The 27,680-nt window shown below is 40.6% G+C and overlaps 1 protein-coding gene across 4 annotated transcripts in view; it reads right to left on the reverse strand.

Moving 5' to 3' along the window:
- The window catches only part of LOC148872981 (zinc ion binding protein), a 59,435-nt gene that overhangs the window by 25,876 nt on the left and 5,879 nt on the right, over window positions 1-27,680 (reverse strand). For all 4 annotated transcript variants that reach the window (XM_088969801.1, XM_088969803.1, XM_088969802.1 and 1 more), the window contains 2 exons: window positions 12,003-12,090; window positions 11,748-11,894 (listed from right to left, as the gene is read on the reverse strand). In XM_088969801.1, coding sequence (XP_088825927.1) covers window positions 11,748-11,894; window positions 12,003-12,090 — 235 coding nt within the window. The remainder of the gene's footprint in view (window positions 1-11,747; window positions 11,895-12,002; window positions 12,091-27,680) is intronic.

The following is a 27,680-nucleotide window of genomic DNA, read 5'->3' on the forward strand; positions in this document are numbered from 1 at the left end:
TCCTTCAACTGGAGCAGGGGGCAACAAGCATTGATAGTGAACGAAAGGTATTTCGATTACCATGAAACACCGGGGCAAGATAGGGTAGCTCTGGCTTCTGCGCATCTTGAAGGGGAAGCCATCCTCTGGTTTCAATGGTACCGAAGGGGGCACCCTCACCAAACCTGGGCAGACTTCACGGACGCCATGACTGTCCGTTTTGGATCATCTGGGTTCGAAGATCTTGATGAAAATTTGGCAAAGCTGCAGCAGGTGGGATCAGTAAAAGAATACCAGGTGGAGTTCAAAAGGCTAGTCGTGAGAGTGAACGAAGAAGGCATTGGTGGGAAGCTTCGTCGGCGGCCTAAAAGAAGAACTACGACTGGAAGTGAAAGTGATGCAGCCCACTTCGGTCATCAATACGGCAGCACTAGCAAGATTGTATGAGGACAAGTTCAGTTTAGCAAGAAATGTGCAGCGACCATGGGGTCCAGAAGCAAGAAGGGAGCAAGAAAAGACAATAGCACCAGACAAGGAGGAAGGAGTACTAGGCCCAGGCCCACTGGTTCCTTTCAAATGGCTAACTTGGGCAGAGATGCAAGCCTGCAGAGACAAAGGTCTCTGTTACAACTGCGAAGAAAATTGAGTCGGGCCATCGCTGCAAGAAACAACAAGCGTTTCTCCTCCAAACAGATGCCGAAGAGGAAGACAACATCCCCGGGTGCGGAGAATCTAACCCAGGATGGGAAATACAGTCCAACGGCATGCCTGAAATATCCTTACAAGCCTTTACGGGACTTGCGTCCCCTCAAACAATGAGAGTTGCAGGGCTGATTCTAGGACGCCAAGTATCGATCCTCATAGACAGTGGCAGCTCCCTTAACTTCATAACCCAAGTCTTGGTAGATAAAATGGGACTTCCGGTTCAGCCAACAACAGCCGTTACGGTTCATGTGGCCAACTGTAACAGCCTCTCTTGCAATAGCATTTGCATGAGCCTACCCCTAAAGATTCAAGGTCATCAGTTTGTGGTGGACTTATATCCTCTCCATCTCAGTGGAGCGGACGTGGTACTAGGCATTCAATGGTTAAGACAGCTAGGACCCGTGGTCTGTGACAAGGCCCGTCTCACCATGGACTTCACATCAGGAAACTCCACAGTCCATTTACAAGGGCAAACATGCAAGGGACCAAGGCCCATCAGTCTTGCAACACTGACAAAGCAAAGAGGAGACCCAGATCAGCCCATATTCATGCACATGGACTCAAATTTTCCTACTTAGATCTGCAATCAAATTTTCCTACATTAGACCTTGAGGGCAAGGTCACTCTAAAGGAAGGGGGGATTGTCAAGACTATTGGAACAGACCAACAGAAGGCAGTTAGTCAGTTTAACAAGAGGAGGCCACTAACCAGCCACTTGTAATAACCGCCATCCACTTGTAACAACTGCCACCCAATTGGACTGTCAAGACTGTTGGAACAGACCAACAGAAGGCAGTTAGTCAGTTACAAGAAGAGGCCACATCAGCAGCCACTTGTCACAACTGCCATCCACTTGTAACAGCTGTAACAGTCAAGATGGTAACACTATAAGTAGTAGAGCAGAAAAGGAATAGAGGACTCTCTCTCTCTCTCTCTCTCTCTCTATCTATCTCTATCTCTCTCTCTCCTTCCAAGAATTCAGGAGGTTGGCCCCTCGAAGAGCTCTGAGTTAGGCAAGTTCCTAACAAGATATGATGGACCTCTTTAAAGGGTGGAGAGTAGGCAGGCTTAATACAGTGGTGACACATTTACAGTTTGCAGTTGATACAATTATCTTCTGTGAGGATGGGGATCCATTAAAGGTAAGGTAGTTGAAGGAGGTGATCAAGTTGTTTGAACATAATTCTAAGTTGAAAATTAATTTCGAGAAGAGTTGTGTGGCAGGAACAAATTTGAAGCAGGAGGAGCTAGATGAAGTAGCAGTCTTTAGGTTGCCCGATAACTGTTTGGCCCTTGAAATACCTTGGGATGCCACTAGGAGACAATCCGAAAGAAAGCAGGTTTTGGAACCCAATTGTGGAAAGGTGTTTTATGAGATTGGCTGCCTGGAAGATAAATTATATTTCGATGGGAGGTAGAACTACACTGATAAAATCCACATTAGCAAATTTGCCAGTATTATTTATCGGTGCTTAGAATGCTATGGAGGGAAGTGATGAAGCCAGAAAAGGTGATGAGAGATTTTTTGTTGGAGCCGGGGGAAGGTAGAAAGGATCATTTGATCAAAGGGGATGTAGTGTGTAAAAGTAAAGATCAAGGGGGTTTAGGCATAGGAAACTTTTTTTTTATTAATAACAGATTCATTCAATTCATTGAAATATCAAACTATTTACAGCAAGGGAGACAAAAACTCTTTATCTTCCGAGTACAACTTAAACACTCCAAGGAGAGAAACAAGGAAACAACAGAAACAATTAAGTTACAGCTTAGCCCAAAACATTGCTTCCCTTTCTATCCCTTATAGCTAATCCATCAGCCAAAGAGTTAGCTGATCTCTTAACCCAACGCATCCTGATTTCCATCTCCCGCACCAGTTACCTGAATTTCCTCTTTTCATTTCTGTAATTCCATAAACCGCAGTTGTCTTTAATCAGCCACTCTATCATCACCTCTGAGTCCCCTTCAATTATGAGTTTCCTGACATTCAACTCCTTGGCTTTCTGAACTCCTTCCACAACTGCCAAGATCTCAGCTCTAAGGGAATCCTCCACACCAATTGGGCCTGAGAACAGGGCAGAAATGGCCCCGTTCTCATCCCTAAAAACACCTCCAATCCCAGATTGTCCCGGGTTCCCCCTACAACTCCCATCAAAATTTAACTTTAAGAAGCCAGCAGGTGGGGGAGTCTCTTATTACTGGTTTGATCTGAGTGCAGTTTGCAATCTCTCCCCACTTTCTCAGCATGTCTTCCACTGTGTAGTCTGTAAATAGCTCTAGTGATTTCAGCCACTGTACTAGGTAAATGGCTCTGGAAGTGGACTCTGGAGAGGAGGAGATTGTTGCAAGAGGTGATTGGTAGTATCCATGGTTCTGCAGGCAATGGTTGGGATGTTGGGGTATCTTCTAGGGCTACTTTGGCTTCTCCTTGGAAATCTATTTATGGAGTGCTTCCTCAGTTCCTAAGCCAAATCAGGTATGACGTTTGTTTTGGAGATAAGGTTCTTTTTTGGGTGGACCCTTGGATTGGTAATTCAACCCTTAAAGATCCGTTCCCCTCATTATTTTCTCTTTCTTTATTTAAAAAAGAACATGTCTGTCACTTTGTTCCCTCCCTAAGTTGACTGGGTTAAGCTGGAATTTAGGGTTAAGAAGAAATTTAAGGGACCTTTAATCAAAAAGGGCAACCTCGTTACAAATTCTTGATTCTATTGTCCTGGATTTTTCTAAATCAAATTGTCGGATTTGGATTCCACACCCCAAAGGTCCTTTTTCTTGTGCCTCCTTCGCATTCTTGTGTTCAGACCCAAACTCTCTTCTTGCCCTGCTGATGAAATCTGGTCTAAACCTATTCCTCCCAAGGTTGGGGCTTTGTGCTAGGAAGTTTTCCATGGAAAAATAAACACTTTGGATATTTTGCAAAAAAGACCTTAATGTGCCTGTCCCCTAACTGGTGTACCTTGTGTAAAGCAAGTGGAGAAAACGGCTACCATCTTCTGATATCCTGCCCTTTTGTTGCTAGTCTCTGGGAAAAGCATTTTGAACTTCTTGGTCACAGGTAGAGCTTGCCTAATCAGATAGGAAGTCTCTTTGAACGGCGACCTTCAGTTGGCCAAAGAGAAAGGGTAAAATTTTGTGGAGATGTATCAGGGCTGCATTGATTTGGATGGTGTGGGAGGAAAGAAAGCAGTGTGTTCAATTATAAAGAAAAAAGTAAAGAAGCAGTTCTGGATTGCATATTATATAAACCTTTGATGTGGGCCAAATCCGTTGTGGGATGGAAGCCACTGGATGAAGGATTCATCAAACTGAATTTTGATGGCAGCAGCCTGGGGAACCCAGGCCCGGATGGTATAGGGGGAGTTTTTAGAAACTATGAAGGTCATGTTGCTGTGTTCTCAGATCCAGTTGGAATAGGGGACTCGGTTTTCGCAGAGTTCCAAGCTGTCTTACAAGAATACAGATTGCTAGAGATTTAAATTATGAAAGACTGTTGATTGAAGATGACTCTAAACTGGGAATATGATGGTTGAAGGAACCTGAAACTGTAATTTGGAAATACAAACTGGTTGGTCAGAGATATGACAATTTCAGTCCAATGAGAAAGGTAGTCAGCTAAAGTGTTGGCTGATTTCTTTGCAAAACAGGGGGTGCATAAGTCCGAATTATTCTGGGCTCAGTTGTAATCTGTTTTTCTGGCCAGGGCTGCATCTTGCGCCTCTGCTGGATGTACTCTGTAATCATGTGATATTTAATTCTGCTCTAATAAAATTTCTATCATCTATCAAAAAATAAAAAAGAATCCTAGAAACTCAATAAGTAGAAAGGAGGGAAGTCCCATTGTTACAATTTGTAGATGACACCCTATTCTTTTGCAAGGCTAACAGGGACCGAGTGTTGAACTCAAGTTACATATTGAAATGGTTTGAGAACATGAAGGATGTGTGTTCGCAGATGGGGAAGAAGGTGAGAATCTCCTTGACAAGATGTGGGTGAAGGTGTTCAGTCTCCCTCTTCAGCTTTGGTGTCTGAGCATGATGAAATCAATAGGGGATTTTGCAAGGCCTTTATAGAAATAGATGATTCACCAGCTGGACTACAAAGTTGTAAGTGGGTGCAAAACAACAAATGAAAATCAGAAGCTGGTGCCAAATGAAGTGGATATTGCAGTGGAAGAGGTCATCTATATGGTATGTGTATGGCTGAAGATCCACCAATCATTAGGCCACGACTAAGAGATTTCTCCAACACTGCTCATGCTCCTATTCGAAGGCAATGAAGATGACTGGGTTCAAGGATAAGATTCGCAATAATGTTATTGTGGGACCCGAGGTGTCTAAAACAATGATCCTCTTGGCTGAAGATCAAAGCAACAATGCTGATGAACTATCGCCAGAATCAAACAAGGTGACGCCAAATTTTCCTGCTGAGATCAGCAACAAGGCATGATGTGTTCACTGCAAGATGGCAGGAAGAAGCAATCAGAAGAGATCATTGGTCGTTCGAATGCAATTGGTCAGTATCTCGAGGTTGTAGGGCTCCAAAAGGAGGGAATTCAAATTCAAGAATAGAAGGATAAGAAGTTAGTAGCCAACTGAGGGGTAGCACAGTTGGTAATCTTAGCTGATTCGTTCCAGCAGAGACGGGTATCCAAATCCCGTTACCACAACTTTGGGGAGAGGGTTACATAGGTGGTGCTGCACCACTCAAATGGCCCCTCCCAAGGGGGATTCGGGCATATCACAAAAAAAACAAAAATAAAAAGTAGAAGGGGCTAGTCCCAATTCATCTTTTATTAAGTCAGGAATAAAATTTACAAAAATATGAGTAGCCTCGCCTACCCCATGATCTTATGACAATAGCAAAACCATTTTCTTACAGTTACAAATGAGCCCAAAAGCAATTCCCTCTATTGACCCCTTGCTTAGCAAAATGATCAGCTAAGCTGTTTGCTGATTATCCACTGCAAAATCATCTGCTTTTCTTTTGAAAATCTTTTAAATTTCTTAACCTCATTCCTGAAATGCTACAGAACTTTTTCAATATCTTTCAGCCAGCTTATGATCGCCTTTGGAGCTCCTTCAACCAACAACTTCCTGATACCTATCTCCCATGCCTTTTTGACCCCGAATACAGCTGCCTTCAGTTCTGCACCCATGGAGTCCCCTTGCCCTATAGGCCCGGAATACAAGAATACCAAATTTCCTTCACTATTTCTTATCACCCCTCCTATTCCAGCAGCACCCGGATTACCAAGACAACACGGTACTGGTCAGAAATCAGGTGGTAGCTGATCCAGTTAGGGGTGTTTGGGGGAAGCCTGTACCAAGGGCTGAAGCTTTTGCTTGGTTGATTGTTAGAGGGTGCATCCTAACACAGGATAACCTGAAACTTAGAGGCTGCAGTTTCCAAGTAGATGTGTGTTGTGTGGTTCTGCTGAGGAAGATGTGTCTCATAGTTTGATCCATTGCAACTTTTCATACCCAATCTGGTCCTATTTCTTCAAGTTATTCAAGGTGGTCAGGAGCCCGTTGGATTATCTGAATGAAATTTTCAGCAGTTGGCCAAGAACCCAAGGTGAAGTCAAAGTCAAGATCCTTTGGATATGTATTCCTTTTGCTGTTTGCTGGGAAATATGGAAGGAAAGAAACAGAAGGATATTTGAGGAGAATGAGAAAAGTATGGAAGAGCTGGTAGTGGTTATTAGTTCAACAGTTATTGGCTGGGTGCTCCTGCTTCCAGAGTTTCAAGGACTGCAGAAAAAAGACTTCGGAGCTGAACTTTAGTCTTCTCTGAATTCTTGATAGGATTGCTGAGATTTGTCTTGTTTCTGAAATGGTGCGTCTTTTTATTTTGTGGCTTTACATTTCTGCAATCCAGAGGGTGTGACATCTTGTCACCTAGTTATGATGTACTGTTTTTCCTTTTAGCAATAAAATTTCTTTATTTATTTATCTTCAAAAAAAAATCATCCACTGGTGGTTCCCAACTTCTCATTTGTTCCTTCTTTGCTGAAGATGATGCAGCAATTGTACCCCATTGTCTGATAGTATCATCAAATGTGAAGTCAAGAAACAAGTTTGTTGACTTCACCCAATGTGTTACCTTTACCATTTGGGGGCAATGGTAGCTTCTTCATCAAAAAAAAAAAGTAAAAAAAAAAAAAAAAAAAGATTGCACACTTCCAGAAAGTGGGTGGTTGAAGTTAAACAGCAGCAGGGACACTCAGAGGCCATCTAGATTCGGGAATAGGGGGAGTAGTAAGGGGTGAGAAGGGAACCATATATGCAATGAGACTCAGCAAGGGCAGAAAGTTGGGCAGCCGTATTTGATGTGCAGAAAGGCAAGAAAATAGGGGTTGAAAGATTGATGATTGAAGATGATTCGAAGGTGATAATTAGTTGGCTAATGAAGGATAAGAGAGAGCTGTGGAAATTTAGAAATGAATTCAGATGGTTCAAGTGGTACTAAAAAGGCATACAGCTAGAAATAAAATGGGTATAAAGATTGGCCAATAGTTTGGCTAATGGGTTAGCTAAATAGGAGGTTAATAGATAACATGTTTTTTGGGCTCAAATGTAAAAGAGTAACGGCGGTGAGGTTGGAGTGACTATGCCCATATATTTGAATTCACAACCTCTTGTTGCACATGTTCCTAATTAATGAATAAAATAGTATTAATTTAAAGATAAATAAAAAATAAAATTAATACAGAAAAGAAAGATTACAAAAAAAGGTGATAAGGCATCACCCAACCAAGAAGATCGAAATAAACTCAAGCAAAATCGCTCACCACAAAACTTCCCAAATCAAAAAAGACCATAAAAACAACCCTGAAAAATCAAACCCACATATACAGAAAAACAGACAGCAAACAAGCCCAATCAAAAAATAACAGGCCCCAAACATTTACCCCCAAGAAGCAAATTACTTCAAACGCAAATAAAATAAAAAACCACAACTCAAGCCAACCCCCTAAAACCAATGTCTTAGAACCTCCATTCTTGGTCATATCCAACCATTTTCTGCTACCTAGGTTTCTTTATTTTCATGATAGGACTACCCCCATCAACCCCATCTTCAGTCTTTTAAAAAATCTTGAAACATGAACAGTTTGAAGTTGCCTCTGGTTTCTAAATCTTCTTACAGCATTAGGCATCCCCCCAGTCATTCCTATCCCCTTGGAATTGTCATTTAGTCTCTCAAATTCAAGCACCGCATTTTCTCAAAGGTTTCAAAAAAAACAGGCCCCAAACATTTACCCCAAGAAGCAAATTACTTCAAATGCAAACAAAATAAAAAACCACAACCCAAGCCAACCCCCTAAAAATAATGTCTTAGAACCTCCATTCTTGATCGTATCCAACTGTTTTCTGCTTCCTAGATTTCTTTATTTTCATGATAGGACTACCCCCCATCAACACCATCATTTTTTTTACCCGCCATATCAAATTCTGAGACTTCACCAAAAAAATAGGAAAGAGAATCATCCAAAAAGAAGTAAAATTAGAGATAAATGCATGGTATAACAATATCCCTCCACTTTGCATTTACCCCAAATCCATCGGTTCCCATAAGCCTAGAAAAAATGCAAAACAAAGTAAAACTATAAAATGATATCAAACCCAAAACTCATCACTAGATGGCCATATTCTGATCGTTGTAGGGGCACTCCCTTGCAAAATGTCCTTGCTCCCCACAGTTGAAGCAACTCCCACCACCACCAGAAAAACCACTGCTGCTGCCCAACCTCAAGTGCTGCCGCCACCACCAATTCCCTGATCACAATCCCTGGCAAGATGTCCAGTTTGACCACAGTTAAAACAAGCACCAGCACCACCCCACCGTAGCCACCACCACCACCATTGCCCTGATTACAATCCCTGGCAAGATGACCAGTTTGCCACAGTTATAACAAGCAGCAGAACCATCCCTACTGTACCCCCCATCAACCCCATCTTTGGTCTGTTAAAAATTCCTGAAACATGAATAGTTTGAAATTGCCTCTTGTTTTTAAATCTTCTTGCAGCATTAGGCATCCACTCAGTCATTCCTATCCCCTTGAAACTCATTTAGTCTCTCAAATTCGAGCACCGCATTTTCTCAAAGGTTTTAACTGCCTCCCACTCTCCAGCATCTTCATAGGCATCGACATCATTGTCAATACCCCTCAAACCTTGTTTTCCAGAAGCTTTTTCTTTCCCTCTCTGCTTTTCCTTGCAAGACTCCTCTTCCAACTCCCTAAACGTCTTCCTTGCAAATTCCTCCCCTCCAAGAAAAAATAAACCCAAAATTTTACTAACTTCCACTTCTTTGTTTACCACTTTCTCTAGGTCCATTTCATTTCCAACTTCATGAGTTCCCCAAAATGATTTCATCTTTCTCTTCCAAAGAATTCTCCTCCAAATCCATCTGTCTCCTTGCCTTTGTCCAACAGAAAGGTTCTGTACTTTCTTATTCTCTCATACACCTTTGAACCCAATGACTTCGCCCCACCACAATCAACCCCATTTTTTTCCACTTCATTCATTCAGTCCCTACCATTATTTCCCTTCTTTTCCTGCTTGAAGTCAACTCTTTCCCCGAAGTTTTCACAACAATCTAAATCACCTAATACTCCATGAATTCCAATATTAGATACCATCTCCTCCTATGGTCTTAAATATTCCACTACACCACCTTCCACTGTTAGTTCCCCATTTTTGGGTTCAGCACAGTTCATCGCATCACTCTCTGCAACCAAGGAAGAACCCATTTTTTTCATTTTCTTCTTCCAATCCGACCAGCAGAATTGGATGAGCCAAATTGTTTCCTTCTCCAAACTTACGTTGCTAAGAACACAACCCGGATTTGCCAACCCTCAAACTATTAGCTTCTGCTTTTGGAATGCCCTTCTTTCTAATCTTCAGTCTCTTCTTGTAAGTATAAGAAGTTTTGCACCATGGGAATCCATCCTTGTCTAGTGAAGAAAAGGTCTGGAACTTCGTTATTTCTTTTCCTTTATCAAACATCGTCTTGAACTCTGCGACTGAGAACCGAGAAGGGAGAGACGAAGATAGACCACAACCAAGGTCTATCATCGCGACATTGTCATTCAAGCACACCACTCTATGATCCTGCATGTTTGTAGCTTCCAAAACAGCTCCACACAATTATGCAATCGTCAACAACACTTCTTCACACCACAAATTGAAAGGTAATCCAATCATCTGAACTTCTAAACAACCTCTCTTTACACTTTTCTGATTACAAGAAGGTTCCCATCTTTCCAGTTGGAGCACCCCCAGAGTTGAAGAGACCGGAACTGCTGCGATATCACAAACTAATAGGACTGCATCAGGACTAAACAGAAAATTTGAGACAGTTCCCTCAATCTTAAGAGCTGATACAAAAAACTAACAGGGCTGCATCAGGGCCAAACTAACAGAGTTGATACAAAAAACCTTCTTCCCGAAGACTGGAAGGGGAAAGATGCTTTGGAAATGTACTCACACTGCCATTATTTCGGCAATTGGGGAAGAAAGAAATGTCAGAACCTTTGAAGAAAGGAAAACCCATACAACTGAAATGTTGATTGAAAATATAGCAGCTAAGGTAACCTTTTGGGTTAACACCACAGCTCTCTTTGAACCATTTTCGGATGATGACATAATTAGAGGATGGTAGCAGATTGCTAGCTCATCCATTCCAAAATCTCTAATACTTGCACTTGGTCTCACCTGCCACTATATGTTATTAAACTGAGTTTTGATGAGTGCAGCCTGGGAAACCCTGGTTTGGCAGGAATAGGGGTATTCTCAGAAATGAGGAAGGTGCAATTTTGACAATCTTCTGAGGTCCCTAAAGGAGTCGGTAACTCAATCAAGCCAGAATTATTGGAACTAGTTCAGGGGCTGAAGATTGGGAAGCCTTTAAGCTACAACAACCTGTTAGTAGAAGGTCACTCGTGCACAGTTATTGGATGGCTATAGACACACCATAAGATTGGGAAGAGATGCAAATCAGTCCTCAAATATTAGGTGTAAATTTGAAGATTAGAAGAAAAGGGAAGAAGAGAAGTAAGAGCACCAATACAAGAGAAGAAGATGGCGAAAAGAGAAGGAAGAAGAAGAAGAAATCGAATCATCTCTCCTTTCTCCTCTAACCCTTTTTTTATTAAGAATTAAAGTTAGAGTAATGACAAGTATGCCCTTAAGTGGACGGCCAGCTAGGCAGTAACACAGAGAGATTAAAAATAAAAGAAATAACAGGCCCATTAAGAGAGGCCCATTAGCCAACAATAAAAGAAAAGATATTACAAGAGAAGATACTAGGACCCATTCGGCCCAGTCTCTTTACAGGAAGTAGGTACTTGGTGCTATAGACACACCATAAGAGAAGTAACCAGTTTAGCAAGGGAGTTGAGAGCTACATTCAGCTGGGTTAGCAGAACAGCTAATGGAATAGCAGATGCTTTGGAAAGACAAGGGGCTAGTAAGGAGTATTTGTTTTGGGGTCCACAAGTGGGGTACAGGATAATGACGTGTATTAAGTAAGAGTTTGGCATCGGGGAGGGGTTAGAGCCCCCATTGGAGTGGTGAGGTGTCTTGGCCCGTTTCCCTTTCTATGTTTATCCCTATTATTCTCTCATAATTCAATGAAATTTTTGAGTTTGCATCAACAAAATTGAAAAAAAAACATAATCACAAAATCAAATCGATAATTTAAGTGTGTTGTATTTTCTAGTAGATTGTGCTGCAAAGGCACTATTGTAATTTGATTTGTTATTAGCTGTTGCCTATTATAAATAAAGAACTAAGCACCGCCACCCTAGACTTTTGACTCTCCAAAATTTCTCTCCTTTTCTTCATCTCCCTTCTCTTTTCATCTTACTTTCTCTTGAATAATAAGGCCGTTTCCCCATCATTATCTATATCCAGCAATAAGCAAGTTCCAACCACAGAACTACGTCAACAAAAATTTTGTACTTTCTTGAGAAAGAGTAACTGTATTTTATACTTCAAATCAAATCCGTGTAAACAGATTTTGAACATTTTGCAAAGTCATATGCAGAAGAAGTTGCCGACCTGAGATGCAACATCAGAACGGTCTTTGATGGCATTACGTCGGACATCTAAAGATCGATTATAGTAGGATCTAGCAGCTTGGATGTTTCCATCATAGTATTTGAGATCACCAATTTTATTAAGGGAGACAGAAAGAGCGTGTGTCACCTGCGAAAAACTTTTTTGTTAATAATTAGCAAGATGAAAGTTCAACTACTTGAGCAAATGACTGATAATATATATGATTTCAATTTGAGAACAAGGACATGAAATTACCTCCAAGTCATCCATTGACAATTTTGAAAGAAAATCAACACTCTCTTCATAGAAGGAAATTGCGCACCCAGAATCTCCCATTGATCGACTGCAGCGGAGAAACATTTTGCTTTAAGACAAGTAAAAGCCATGAATCTCACGAATCATGATCACTCCAAAAACATCAGACATATTTGAGGAAAACCTAATAAAGATACTCTCCTTCATAACAGTATATTTTCTTTCTTATATTTCAGCTGCAGAAGCCACATTTCTTTCTCGTTGTAATGGAAGCCAGGTAGTGTAACCTTGTTGTATATGAAATTCCCTATTTGTTAACCATCTTGGTTACTAATTTTTACGAATGAGATGTAAGATTATCCTACTTGATTTGGAAAGCAAAGGATGTAAAATTGTCCAAAGTGGTGCATCAAGATCCAAGGAAATGATTTAAATTAGAGATACAAGGTTCCTGGAACAGCACAAGTCCTGAGAACTATCTAGTATACATGACCACAGAATCAATCAGATAACAATCAAAAGATTATTATGATAATAAAACACATAATGCAGCTCCTGCTTGTTAAGTAAAGCCAATGATGAGCATATATGTGATAATGACACTAATTCATGTAATGTCAAATCCTTATTATCTTTTATCAGATTCTCCCGAGTTCCAATTAACACACTAACATGTCCAAGGAGAATGGTAATGTAAGCTTGAGTGGAGATTCCTATTGATAGCCAACTATTTCTGGATTTTTTTTATAGTAAAAGAAAGTAAAAAATCTTCCTTTCCAGACATCAAATATAGAGAAACACATTACACCAAAGTACATTGGACTCACCCAATAGCTTTAGTCTCTCCAAACCATTCATAATCCTACTGCATACAGTAGCCGTAAAAGATTAAACCTCCCTGCTCGTCCAACTCATCATTAAGATTATTTTCTGAGGCAAGGTTGACATCCTCATCCAAGGAAAGAGAATCTGCAAATCTCTTGTCTATAATTCCACAAAAAATTGGTCAATTCCTCTCCACCCAGGAAAAAAAAGTTCCAAACTCTTACCAATTTGTACTTCCTTCTCACAACCACTCTATTTAGATCCATCTTTTCCTTCACCTGAACATTTATTTCTGTTGGAGCAATGAAACCAGCCTCTTGACTCTCCCTTCTTTCCTAAAAAACAAAAAACACCATGAATCAGCCACCTCCCCAGCTGTAGCAGTTCATGGATTTTCAGTGCATGGTGGGCATCTCAACTCAAGATCTTTAGTAGATGTTGAATCTCCATCTGCCTTCCCAAATGAGATCAGATTCTTGATAATGGGTAGAAAATTTCAGGCTGATTAGTTTAATGGCAATTTCTACAGGGTTTTGTGAAATTATTGAATGAGAACAATCTCGTCCATCATTCTCAAGATTTTGAACTATATTTGTACCAATTACAAAGTAGAAGGATGCAGGATGGATTTCTCATTGAAAATGAGATGATTGACTCAGGGATTAGAACGAGAAAACAGAGTGTCCTTTGCAAGGTAGATATAAATACAGCCTATGATCACGCCCACTAGAATTTCCTAATTATGTGCTGAATAAAATGAATATTGGTTTATTACAGACCAATAGGGGAGGGTGACCCTTTGAGGGCAGAAACCTTAGCCTCCTTCCAGGGTTGAAGCTAGCAAAGCAACTAGACTTCCAACAACTGGTGCCAGAATGGAGAAAAGAAACAATTTGAGGACTTAGACCCATAGACAAGCCATGAGGGAGGTGAGATGTTTAATTGGGATCATCACCCCAATTTTCATGTGATGCTTGGCATATTGTACTCACCTTTAATTATGGAATACAAGTTACCGTTTCCAATCACATACAAAAAATAAATTTTCGATTAAAGTGGCACATTGCATGAAGGTGTTTCTAATTGCAAGCTCTCTATTCTTGTCAACAAAACTCCTGGAATCTTCAAGGGCTCTAAGGGAATTAAATATGAAACCCTCCATCTTCTTTTCATTCTGTGATTGAGGTTTTTGCTAAATTAACCAAAAGAGCAGCAGAAGGAAGCTTTCTTGAAGGCTTTGGTGTGAAGAGGACTCCTTTGATGTGCTAAACTAACCAAAAGGTTAACCGTTTAGTTTGGATTAACATTCTTGTTATTCCTCTCCATGCATGGTGCCTGCAGTCATTCCAAGCAATAGATGATTCGTGTGGTCTTTAGAACAATTGATTTTTTATGGGAAACGGTAACTTTCATTAATAATAATGGATTACAACTGCCACCATCCAAGGGCCGGATGGAGAACCTTTTGATACAAATTGTCTAAACAGGCCCAATACAACTCTTGCCTATTGACTCCTTGTTTTGCTAAAGCATCAGCCATACCATTTGCTGATCTTCTTGCCCAATTAAACCTCACCCCAATCTCCCTTGCTAAGCTTGAGATTTCCCTTAGCTGAAGTCTGAAAAGCCACATGCCCAAGCTTCTAGATTGCATCCAGCCTATCACCAGTTTGGAGTCTCCCTCCACTTCTAACTGTTGCAATCCGCAATGCTGTGCCAATTTGAGACCTTGGAGTAAAGCAAAAACTTCTGCTCTTAGGGAGTCTCCCACCCCTATAGGGCCTGAATACAGGGCCAGCACTCTACCCCCCCCCCCAACAATCTCTGAAAACACCCCCTATTCCCGAGGGACCCAGGTTGCCTATAGAGCTTCCGCCAAAATTTAGTTTCACTCTAGAACAAGGCGGCAGGGTCCAACTTTCCTGAACTGATGGGGAGAAAGATAAGGAACCAACTATTACACTCCAGCCTCTAGTGAAGTCAGTGAAAGAAAAGTCTTTAAAAAGCTCCAAAGCTTTCAGCCAATGTATGATCCTGGTAGTGATGCCCTCTATAAGTGTTTCCTTGGTTCTTTCCTTTCCTTGGAAAATCTTGTCGTTTCTCTCCTTTCACACTGACCATAATACAGTTGCTCTTGTTGTTTTCCACATCACCCTGCCTCTCTTCTTTGGAAACTGGAAGAAGCTAGAGTCAAAAATGTTCCACACAGACAAAGTCATCCAACTACAACCAACAAGAGAGGAGAACCGATCCCAAATACAAGAAGTAAAAGGACAGGAAATAAATAGATAAGCAGATAAGCCATTGTCTCTCCATTCTGCAGGCAAAGGCAACAAACATGAGGGGAAAGGTACCAGCCTTTCCTTTTTCTTTGGCGTACATCCAAAGTATTGACCTTTTGGAGAACCACTTCCCATCAAAAAGCCCTAACCTTTGGTGGAACAGGAGTACCCCAGACTTGTTTTGCAGGGAAAGAAGAAGGCACAACAGCAGAACTAAGTAAGGAATTGAAAAATGAAGAGAAAGAGAAAAACAATGAGGGGGACTCTGACCAAATTCTAGTATTTAGGCAAGACTGATCTAGGAAGACAGCACCCAAAAGAGAGAACAGCTCATCTATGGAAGCCACTTCTGAGTCCATCAACCCTCTCCTAGTCCCAGATCCCAAGAACCCTCATTCACACAAACAGAGGAAATGACCTCCAATTTGTTTGACAAAAGAGAGTACATAACTGGGAAACTGTCCTTAAGAGGAACGTTCCCAACCCAAGTGTCCTCCCAAAACAGAATTTTGTTACCTGAGCAAGCACCATACCTTATGAAAGGTTGAAAAGAAGGTAGGAGGTAGGACTCCAACGATTGCTTTCCAAGAAGAATGGTGAGAGGCCCTAGGGTTAACGCCAACATCCCATCCATTTGCTGCCATACCATGAATGCTTACCACCACTCTATGCCACAAGCTCTCCTGCTTTAAGGAAAATCTCCATAACCACTTTCCTAATAAGGCTAGGAAAGTGGATTTTGATTGAATCTGAGACAAGGCAGATTCTGATGACTATGGATTTTGATTTTGCATGAGAATGGTATGAGTTGTGCATTGTGATTTAAGGGGACATTCCATGGAGATGGTTAGGTGAGAAGAACATCAATTTTGGAATAAGTGGAGTCAATTTCCTGAATGTGGAAAAGCAAACAAGCATTCATTTGGAAGAGGACAGAGGTTGAAGACAAGGATAGATTTAAAATTTTCAAAGTTTCAGCAGTATAATCGAGGGAGGATTTTAATAGTTAGGTAGGTCAGCAACAGTTTTGGGGAATAGTAAGGACAGGGCTGAGATTAAAACTTTTGAAAATTCCAGAATGGTCTTTACTGTAGGCTAAGCCAAGACTCTATTGCTAAGGCTAAGGACTTAAAAGAGCATCAATTTAGGGTGAATGGACCGGGAGGTGGGTAAAATAGAGATATTTTAAATGTGGGGCCATCTGCATCAGGCGGGCCTCTTTTTCCTTGAGTTGAGTCCAATGTTGGCACCTCTAAGAATCAAAGTAGAAAAATTGGGTGAGTTGAGTTCTCTACTTTGGCATTGAAGTCCAGGGGAGAGCAATGGTTGTGATCAACTAAAGCAAATAGGCTGAAGCAAAAGCTAGGGACTGATAATTAGATTTGGGCCATAACAAGGTACAATCAAGGGAAGATAACTTCAAATAGAGCTGATAAGGGCATGAAGGCTGCTATTCTTAAAGAGCAAATCATTCAAGTTGAAGGAGGGAGGTCAGGAACTGAGAATGTTCAGTTTGTGGAAGAGGTTGAGGAGGGAGGAGATAAGGTCATGGTTGGACACAATGAAACCCTAGCTGAACCCAACAATGTCAACAAAGCAATCAATAAGGTAAGAGGTTCTTTGAAGGTTTTTTCTAGTAAGCAAGTAGGGGAAAAGAGGTGTCAAGTGTTGGGATCCAAGAAGATTTGGATAGGGAGGATAGCAAAGAAGAAGAAATGGAGAGGACTCTTTTGTGGGGAGGGTGGTTTATGGATAGGTTTCAAGTAGACTCAAAGGGGTTGGTAGTTAGAGTTGATGGAGAGAAACCAGTGTGTGTTGCTACAAAGGGAGTCTTAACTGTTGGGAGTAAGGATCACAATGGGTCGGGCCAGGTTTTTACAGGGTACCAACAGCATTGAGGCCTGCTTGGGCCAGGCCCAACCCACACTCTGGGCCTGATATTACATATTTGGGCCCAGTCCTAGGTCAGACCGAACATTCGAGTTGGCCCATATGAATTAAAATAATTTTAATTCAACTTTATATTCATAATACAGAAAAATAAATTTAAAAATTTGTTGCGTATATATTAATACTATATATGCATGCCACACATATTTGATAAAATATCATAAATACCAAATATGCATATATACATGCCACCATACTATATACATACATACCTTATATACATATAAGATATATGCTACATAAACATGCCATGCATGCTACATTTATAGAGATATATATTTAGTAAAATTCAAGATATTATACATATATAAGTTACAATACTATATATATAATTTCTAGGTTGGGTTGGACCCAAGCCCAACCCGCATTGCATACAGGCTTGATACATGTCCAGGCCAGGCCGGGCCTGATAGAATATGGTTGAGCAAACCCAGAAACTTGTGGGCCAGGTTGGGTCATGAATGATCATCCATAGTTGGGAATCGAAGAGAAGCAAAGAAGGGTAGTAAAGAAAAAGGAGAAATGGTGGGTATTTCGAGGAAGGTGTTGCTAAGAGAATAGATGGATTAGAAGTAAAGGACCGTTGTAGTGATGAGCTTGATAGACAGGGAGGATCAAGACCATGGAAGTCTTTTTTATAGGAAACTATAACTTTCATTGATTAGATTAAATAAGGAGTACAACTGTCACCACCCAAAGAAGGATGGTGAACCCTCAAACAATAAGGCAATCTTACAAACAAGCTCAAAACAAAACCTTTGTATTGACTCCTTACTTTGCTAAGGTGTCAGCCATTGCATTTGTTGATCTTCCAGTCCATCTAAACTGCACACCAAGCTTCCTTGCTAAACATATAATCTCTCTTATAGGTTGTCCGAAAGGCCAAGTTCCCAAGCTTCTTGTTGCAGCCATCCTATTACCATCCTGGAGTTTCTTACCACATCTAGCTACTGCAGTCCCCATTGTCTAGCCAATCTAAGACCTTGGAGTAGAGCCAACACTTTTGTCCTTAAGGAATCTCCTACCCCACTTGGGCCCAATAAAGGGCTAAGCATTGTTCCTTCATCTCTAAAGACACTCCGAACACCAAAAGGACGTGGGTTACCTACAGAGCTTCCACCAAAATTCAAATTCACCCTAAAAGGTAAAGGTGGGAACCAACTTTGTTGAACAATGGGAGATGAGGAAAAGGAAACACTACAGCACTCCAACCTTTAAAAATGTCATCTGAAGAAAAATCCTTGAAAAGATCCAAATGTTTCAGCCAATGTATGATCTTGATGGCTGTTGACAAGATATGATTTGCGGCAAATTAAGAAAGATATGATTTGCTCCAAATTTAGAAAGATTTGATTTTATTGATTACAGAATGGAATAAATTTAGGAAAGATTAGATTTGAATAAAATTAGGAAAGTCATATACTAGGATTAAGGGAAAGATTTAATCAATCCCTAATTGAGAGAGATTCTAGGAGTAATTGAGAGAGATCCTAGGAGTTTGTCTCCCCTATCTTTTCTTATTTAAGTTGTATGCTCAACATGTTTTATCAACACATCATCAATATAGAAGTATTTCTTTTCTCTCCCTCTTCATTTCTTCTTCTCTTCCTCTTTATTTTTCCACATGGTATTAGAGCTTTAGGGTCCGATCATGAATTTTAAGACCGCCATGGTTGGCTCTGGTTCAACCTCTTCGGATGCTACCAGTGGTGTGACATCGTTGGAGGGAGGTATTCAGTCAGCGGCCATCTCTCTCTCTCTCTGAGAATTCTCTTCAGATTACCATTCACAAATTGAATGGAAAGAATTATCTTGAGTGGTCTCAATCCGTGCGGTTGGTGATCGACGGCAAATGGAAACTCGGCTATTTGAATGGCGAAGTAAAACCGCCAGCCACTGATGATCCAAAGTACAGGCAACGGCGTTCTAAAAAATCTATGGTTACAGCCTGGCAGATCAACTCTATGGATCCTGTGGTTGGAAAACCATTGATGTTCCTGCCGACTGCTCGTGATGTGTGGGAAGCTGTTAGGGAAACCTATTCAGATCTGGACAATCTTTCACAATTGTTCGAACTAAATACCCGAATGTGGAAGATGCAGCAAGGTAAGCGTGACGTAACTTCTTATTATAATGAGATGATGGTTGTTTGGCGGGAGTTGGATTTATTTGAAGAAGAAGAAGAATGGGAAAGTCCGAGTGACAGTGCTCGGTACAAAAAGAAGATAGAAAGAAGCTAGGTCTTTGTCTTCTTGGCCAGTTTGAATAAAGAACTCGATGAGGTTCGGGGACGTATCTTAGGGCGAAAGCCCTTGCCTACTGTAAGAGAAGTTTTTCAGAAGTGCGTAGAGAAGAAGCACGGCGACAAGTGATGTTGAAGAATGTTAATGAAACAAAAACTGAGAATGAAGGGTCCGCTCTTGTGGCCCGAGGTGCAGACGTAGACGGAGATAAACGAGGAGGAAAGCAAAGACCTTGGTGTGATCACTGTAAAAATCCATGACATACTCGGGAAACCTGCTGGAAGCTGCACGGGAAACCAGCAAGTAGGAAGAAAAAATCAGATAGTGACAATAAGTTAGGGGGAGATGTCCGCGTGCTTCAAGTAAGCAATTCGGATCCAGGGCAGCAATCATCCTCAGAGTCTCTTACTTTCACAAAAGAACAAATAGAGCACTTGTATAAAATGTTTCAATCTCAATCGTTAAGAAACTCTAACCTATCCTGCTGTCTAGCCCAGTCAGATAATTTTTTCACTGCAGCCATTACTTGTACCAAATCTAATGGCTCCTGGATATTAGATTCAAGTGCCACTGATTATATGACCGGCACTTCACAATTCTTCTCTTCATATACACCCTGTGCAGGGAAGCACTCTAACCTATCTTGTTGTCTAGCCCAGTCAAATAATTTTTTCACTGCAGCCATTACTTGTACCAAATCTAATGGCTCCTGAATATCAAATTCAGGTGCCACTGATCATATGACCGGCACTTCACAATTCTTCTCTTCATAAAGGTTAAAATTGCATATGGTTCCTTTGCTACTGTTGATGGAAAAGGAACTGTGTCTATTTCTCATTCTCTAAATCTTAAAGATGTTCTACATGTTCCTAACCTATCATACAATCTCTTATCTGTCAGCAAACTAACCCTTGACAAACATTCCCTTAAAAATTTTTGGAAGTGTGTCCTTTGTTCATAACCATGATCCTAAATGTTCAAAACTTGATCCAAAAGGACATAAATGTATTTTTGTAGGCTATCCCACTAATCAGAGAGGTTACAAATGCTTTGATCCAGTTTTGAAAATGATGTTTGTGACTATGGATGTCACATTCTTTGAAGGAACCTCCTACTACAGACACTTCCATCTTCAAGGGGAGAGCAACACTAGTGAAGATGGTCTTTTAGTTGGTTCTGATTTAATGTTTGAATTTGTCCATAATGATGTTCCTCACAACCAGTCACCGAAAGAAAGTAAGGCAGAAAATACAAAATCAGTGGAAACAAATGAATTAAATATTGAAAATGAACAATCTTCGGTGATGCCATCTCAAAATAAAAAAGTTGAAACAACAGAGGTGTGCAAAACAGTATAAAGGCCTTGTATATTCAAGGGAACATCTAGCACTAAAAAGGAGAGACACTATTCTGCAGCATCAACAAGAATCTGATCTGAGGGTGGATCATGAAATTCATGATAATTCTCCAAAAATACCTAAAAATATTCCAATCAGCTTGATCTCCCCATTGCTCTTAGGAAAGGTGTTAGGTCTTGTACAAAACATCCTCTATCAAATTTATACCTTACAAAAATATTTCACCTTCATATTGTGCATTTATTTCACAAGTGTCCAATGTTTCCATTCCTAACAGTATCCAGGAGGCTCTAAATGTTCCTAAGTGGAAAGAAATTGTTTTTGAGGAGATAAGAGCTTTGGAAAAGAATGCTACTTGGGAGAAAGTGGATCTACCGGATGGAAAGACAATTGTTGGTTGTAAATGGGTGTTCACTCTAAAGTACAACTCAGATGGATCCTTGGAGAGATATATAGCTCGCCTAGTAGCTAAAGGCTTTACTCAAATGTATGAAGTGGACTACTCTAAGACCTTTTCTCCAGTGGCGAAACTAAATACAGTTCGAGTACTCTTATTTGTTGCAGCTATCCTTGACTGGCCACTGAATCAGCTGGATGTGAAGAATGCCTTTTTGAATGGAGATTTGGAAGAAGAAGTATATATGGAGCCTCCACCTTGTTTCTCCAGTGGCGAAACTAAATACAATTCGAGTACTCTTATCTGTTGCAGCTATCCTTGACTGGCCACTGAATCAGCTGGATGTGAAGAATGCCTTTTTGAATGGAGATTTGGAAGAAGAAGTATACATGGAGCCTCCACCTGGTTTCACGGAAGAAGTTTGGAACTAAGGTATGCAAGCTAAAAAAGTCTCTATATGGACTTAAACAGTCTCCCAAAGCCTGGTTTGAAAGATTCGCAAGATTCGCTAAAAGTCAAGGATATAGTCAAGGACAATCTGATCATACTCCTTTCACAAAAAGATCCACCAAAGACAAGGTTCTGATTGTCTATGTTGATGACATAATCTTGACTGGAGATGATATTGAAGAGATGAGCATACTAAAGCAGAGCTTAGCCAAGGAATTCGAGATTAAAGACTTAGGCCAGCTAAGGTACTTTCTTGGAATGGAAGTGGCTAGATCAAAGAAGGGCATTGTGGTTTCGCAACGAAAATATATTCTAGACCTCTTGAAAGAAACTGGAATGAGTGGATACAAACCTTCAGACACTCCAATAGAAGTTAAGGCTAAACTCGGAGAAGTTAAAGATGGGGTTTCAGTAGATGCAGGTAGGAAGATTGATTTACTTGTCACATACACGTCCTAACATTACCTTCGATGTAAGCATGGTGAGTCAATTTATGCACTCCCCGTACGAAGAACATCTTGAAGTTGTGTATCGAATTCTTAAGTATCTAAAAGGCACACCAGGAAAAGGACTCTTCTTCAAGAAAAATGAGAAGAGAGGGGTTGAAGTGTATACAGATGCGGATTGGGTAGGCTCAATCACTGGTAGAAGGTCGACTTTGGGGTACTGCACATTTCTTTGGGGCAATTTAGTTACTTGGAGAAGGAAGAAGCAAAGTGTAGTTGCTAGAAGCAGTGCTGAAGCTGAACTCAGATCAATGGCTCAAGGAGTGTGTGAGGTTCTTTGGCTAAAGAGGGTGCTAGCAGATCTTAAGAGACTAGTGAGTTTTCCTATGAAACTGTATTGTGATAACAAGGCAGCTATCAGCATTGCTCATAACCTGGTTCTACATGAAAGGACTAAACATGTTGAGATTGACAGACACTTTATAAAAGAGAAACTTGAAGAAGGAATAATTTGCACTCCGTTTGTACCAACCACTCAGCAAGTTGCAGATGTTTTGACTAAGGGCTTGTTGAGACAACCATTTGAACTTCAAGTTAGCAAGTTGGGCATGATAGATATCTTTGCACCAACTTGAGGGGGAGTGTCGACAAGATATGATTTGCGGCAAATTAAGAAATATATGATTTGCTGCAAATTAAGAAATATTTGATTTGATTGATTACAGATTTGGATAAATTTAGGAAATATTAGATTTGAATAAAATTAGGAAAGTCATGTCCTAGGATTAAGGGAAGGACTTAATCAATCCCTAATTGAGAGAGATTCTAGGAGTAATTGAGAGAGATCTTAGGAGTTTGTCTCTCCTATCTTTTCTTATTTAAGTTGTATGCTCAACATGTTTTATCAACACATCATCAATACAGAAGTATTTCTTTTCTCTCCCTCTTCATTTCTTCTTCTCTTCCTCTTTATTTTTCCACACACTGTAATGAGGAGTGAATAGAGTGATTAAAGGGGATCAACAGTCCCATCAACAAGTTGTATAAACTGCTTACAATCTGAATTTTAATAAAATATATATTTAGTGATCAAAAAAAAGAAGTACAAAATCTCCAACCTCATTTCTCAAGATCCCCTCCCCCCATTCCAAAGCACCCTAGATTTCCCTAACTGCCCACATCAAAATTGAGCTTCACTGAGTCTTCAAGCAGTGGAATCCATCTTGTAATTGCCTTAGTCTTCCTAGAAGAGCACCTTGCTACTGCTGACCAATTTCTCCATAAGTTTGAAAAGGAAAAGTTATGGGAAAGTTCCACAGCCTTTAGCCAATGGGTTGCCCTATTCAACTTTTAACACACAATCCTTCAGACCTTGGCTGCTCTCCTTGTCTTGGAAGATTCAGGCATTTCTTTCTTCCCAAATTGTCCATAACAAGACTGCTCTAGCACATCTCCACATGATTCTCTCTCTTTTTTTGGGCCAACTGAAGGTAGAAGGGTTAAACATCATGCACACTTCTGCAGTTCTGCTGACGTGTTCCACCTACACCCAAATAACAAAAAAGGCCAATCCCATAATTCTGCAGAAAAAGGGAAAGACATCAGTAGGTAGTGACAATCCTCCCCGTGGGCTCTACAAAGAACACACCAGTTGAGTAAAATACAAAGGAAAGGTCTTCTCTTTTATAGGTTATCTAACGTGTTCACTTTCCCATGATACACCTACCATGCCATACATTATTGAAGCCCAATAAGGCTTGCAACAGTTATGTTATTGAACCACTTAAGTAACAGGCCTAAGTCCAAAACTAGTTAAACTAGTCACATGCATTGGGTCGAATATATATGGATCTCCATATTATCTAATGTAATTAGAGACCAACCCAAATCAGATTTGGATAAGTCCTAAGTACATTAGGATTGGGGTCTATATATAGGATACAAAATGGAGAGATCGATAACTACTAGTGTTGCATATTCTCTTGCATCATTTCCCTTTTCTCTTGCTACCCAAAAATCCTATCCTAATTCGAATCAACCTTGAGATCCATTGTTTTCTCTTGGTTTCTGCTATGTTTTCTACTGAAACATATCAGATATTGATGTGGTTTCACAGCTGCATAATTCCAAGCTTGTTGGAGAAGGAGTTCAGCTGAAACTAGTTGCAGGATTGACCTCCATCATTAACTGTGTGATCTTCAATTGGAAGGGCGAATTGGGTTTGAATCTTGGGCGCCAACAACCACTCTGGGAGCTGCAATTTGTGATCTTCATATCAAGTACTCAATTATAGTTTGGAAATCAAATTTGTTTCAGTCCAATGCTAGATAGATCCTAGGAAAATACAATTCTCCAAATTCAGAGAATCCAATTCTCGGGTTCGGACTGAAAAATTTTTGAAATTCAGCCAATAAACCCTAGCTGGTTTAGCCAACATACTGATGTTTACATTCCTTTCAACAGTTACTCCCTCCATGCATGCCTTTAATTAGGTGTATATACCTATTTTGAATCCCTTTCTGTTCCAAAACCCACTATATTATCTCTCTAGGAACTCTATCATAGGCCTTTTCTAGATCAATGAATATCATATCAAGAACTTTCTTCTTCTCTCTGAACTTTCTATCAATCAACTCAAAAGAAATATAGCTTCCATGACCTCCGTAACATAAAGCCAAATTTGATCTCTTATACACTTGTTTCAAGTCGTAATCTTTGTTCAATTATTCTCTCTCAAATTTCATAGTGTGATTGTGACTCATGAATCTAATCCCTCGATAGTTATTACAACTTAGTATACCACCTTTTTTCTTAAATATAGGCACCATACTATTATTTCTCAAATCATCAAGCATCCGCTTTTCTTTTACCATCTAATTAAATAGCTTAGTTAGCCATGGCAAGTTTACATCTCCCATACCTTTCCATGCTTATATTGGAATTCCATCAAGTCCTAACGCCTATCCCTTCTTCATCTTATTTAGTGTCTCTTTTACTTCAATAAGTCCAACTGAAGATTGAAGGTATGTATTATTTTTAACACTAATATTATTACTAGCTTCTCCTCCATTAGCACCCTCTCCTTATTGTTCATTTAATAATTTTTCAAAATAGTTTTTCCATTTTTATTTGATTTCTTCATCTTTTACCAAGACTCTTTGATCTTCATCTTTAATGCACCAGACATGATTTCCCTGCCTTTCCTTTCTCTTAACTTTGCTATTTATACATTCCTTTCTTATCCCTCTTTAATGCCTAATTTATTATTATGAAATTATTGGTCATGCATAATAATATATTTTTTCAAATATAATGTGTTAGAATGTTAGAATGAAGTCTCTTTGTATGAGTGTTCGGCTGATAAGAGTTCTTATAGCCCATACTTAAGTTTAAGTTATCCTGTAACTGGGCCTGTGTTAATGGGCCTAAGACGGTTTAATGTTTTAAGTTAACTGGGTGTCCCATCACTAATCAAGGGCATTCCAGTAACTACTTGTATCATTGTACTACATTCAAATATAAATAATAGCATGGTCGACTGGCTAGTACAGTTCGACATTCACAGCATATCAGTTGTGTTCTTCTCCTCTCCTCTATTTCGAGTACAGCTCTCAAGCTCACATGGTATCAGAGCACTAGCTTCTCTTTGGTTTCAGCAGGCGCACTAGCTTCCACTCTCTCTTCTCTTGCTGTTCTTTCTATCTTCTTCCTTCTTCTTTTCTGGGTTGCTGAAAAAACTAGGGCTGTAAGAGAACAAAGCAGATTCGAACCTAGGGTTTCCCTTGGTTGTAGGGCTCAAGGAAGGTAAGGCCCAGAAGTGGATGTCCTACTAGGTTCTTTTTTCAGCAAATAGTAGCTATTTTACTACTAAGAGAGGTCTGTATAGGACAGACCTAGTTGAGGACTGATTTCAGCAGTCCTAGCCCTAGCCAAAAGGGGGAGAGCTTCTCCACAACTGCAGCTTCGAAGCCCCAGCAAAACCAGCATAGCACAGTGGCAAACAGCTCCAAGTTCAGGTTGGTTATCAGTCTGGAACCTCTCTCCACTGCTGTACCCGAAGTGCTTCAGCTCAAGTGAAGATTACCTAGGGAGCAGACTGGTCCAGATTGTCCAGCACTGTACCCGAACTACTCTAAGACTGAAGTCAGCATGTCCTCACTATCCGGAGAAGTTTCCTCCAGAGATAACAGACCTGCCGCAAGGTTCTCTAACCTGGAAAACCCTAATCTGCACAGTTTACAGATTACAAACGTGTTGCTAGATGATTACAACTTCAGAGAGTGGTCCATTTCAGCAAAGTTGTTCATTACTTCTCGTGATCTCACCAGCTATCTGGATGGAGACAAGAAAGAACCTGAAGTTGGCAGTCCTGAGCATGTCGTGTGGCGCAAGGAGAATGCCACAGTCATGTCTTGGTTGCTGGCCTCCATGACTCCTCGGGTGGCTAGAACTATTCATCATTTCCCCACAGCCGCTAAGATTTGGGAGAAAGTATCCAAGACCTACGGCCAGAAAAATAACAATGCTAGAATCTACATATTGAACCAAGATATTACAGCTCTAAGGCAAGGAGACATGTCCGTGGCAACATATTTTGCAACCCTGGAAGGCCTTTGGGAAAAGCTTGATCATCACTTGATTTTGGATTGGGAAAATGCTAGGGACAAGGAAAGACATGATAAGCAAATTAAAGAGAGCAGAGCCTTCAAGTTTCTGGCTGGCCTAGACCCAGTATATGAGGGTATAAGGTCACAAATTCTAGGGAGAGATGAATTACCGGAGCTTCACCATGTCTATTACCTGGTGAGGAATGAAGAAGTCAGGAGAAGGGAGATGCAAGTTGACTCCCAGGCACAGTCAACTGGACTATCTGGAGAACATTCAGCCCTAGTCTCCACTAAGGGAAATAGATATCCAGACAAGAAGTCCCTCAAGTGTACCCATTGTGGTGGTGAGAAACACACAAAGGAGAAATGTTGAGTCTTGTATCCTCATCTGAAGCCAGCTGCCTTGAGAAAGGACAAAAGGCAACATAAGGGTAACACACCAAGTGGGAATCTTGCCACCAACAACAGTAGTGACAACTCACAGAGTACTCCGACAGTGTCCTCTTCCTCCACAGGGCAGGCTGCCGACTCCTCTAGACCAAGTACTTTGGGCTTCACAGCTAGTGAGGTAGAGGTTCTCAGCCGGGCATTAGCTCGTCTGAAGAACAATCCTTTAGCTTCCACCTCTCTTGCCAAATCAGGTACAGTCTCTGCATTTAGTGCAACTAGTTCCATTAATTCCACCTCTTAGGTGATTGATTCCGGAGCCACTGACCAAACGACACATATGTCCTCCTTATTCTCTTCATATCATTTGTTGTCTGGCCAGGATAAGATGAGAGTGGCTGATAGTCTCTCTCCACCATCTCTGAAAAGGGGGTGATTAACCTAAGCAAGGATCTTTCTCTTAAATTAGTCCTACATGTTCCTAGTCTTACCTCAAATCTTTTGTCTGTTTCAAAGCTTACAAAAAATTTGAACTACAGTATAACTTTTTTTCCTTCTCATTGTGTCTTCCAGGACAGATTGACCAGGAGAACGATTGAGAGTGGTCATGAGTATGGGGGCCTCTAATATTTTGATGCAGACATCGGCTCAGCCCTACAAGCTTCTGCTACTACTAGTCCGGAAAGTGTGGAGTCAATAGCTAGGCTGCACCTGTAGCATGCTAGGCCGGGTC

The sequence above is a fragment of the Nelumbo lutea genome, chromosome 2 (genome assembly GCF_056320005.1).
Source record: "Nelumbo lutea isolate HS-2025 chromosome 2, American lotus-T2T, whole genome shotgun sequence".
NCBI lineage: Eukaryota > Viridiplantae > Streptophyta > Magnoliopsida > Proteales > Nelumbonaceae > Nelumbo > Nelumbo lutea.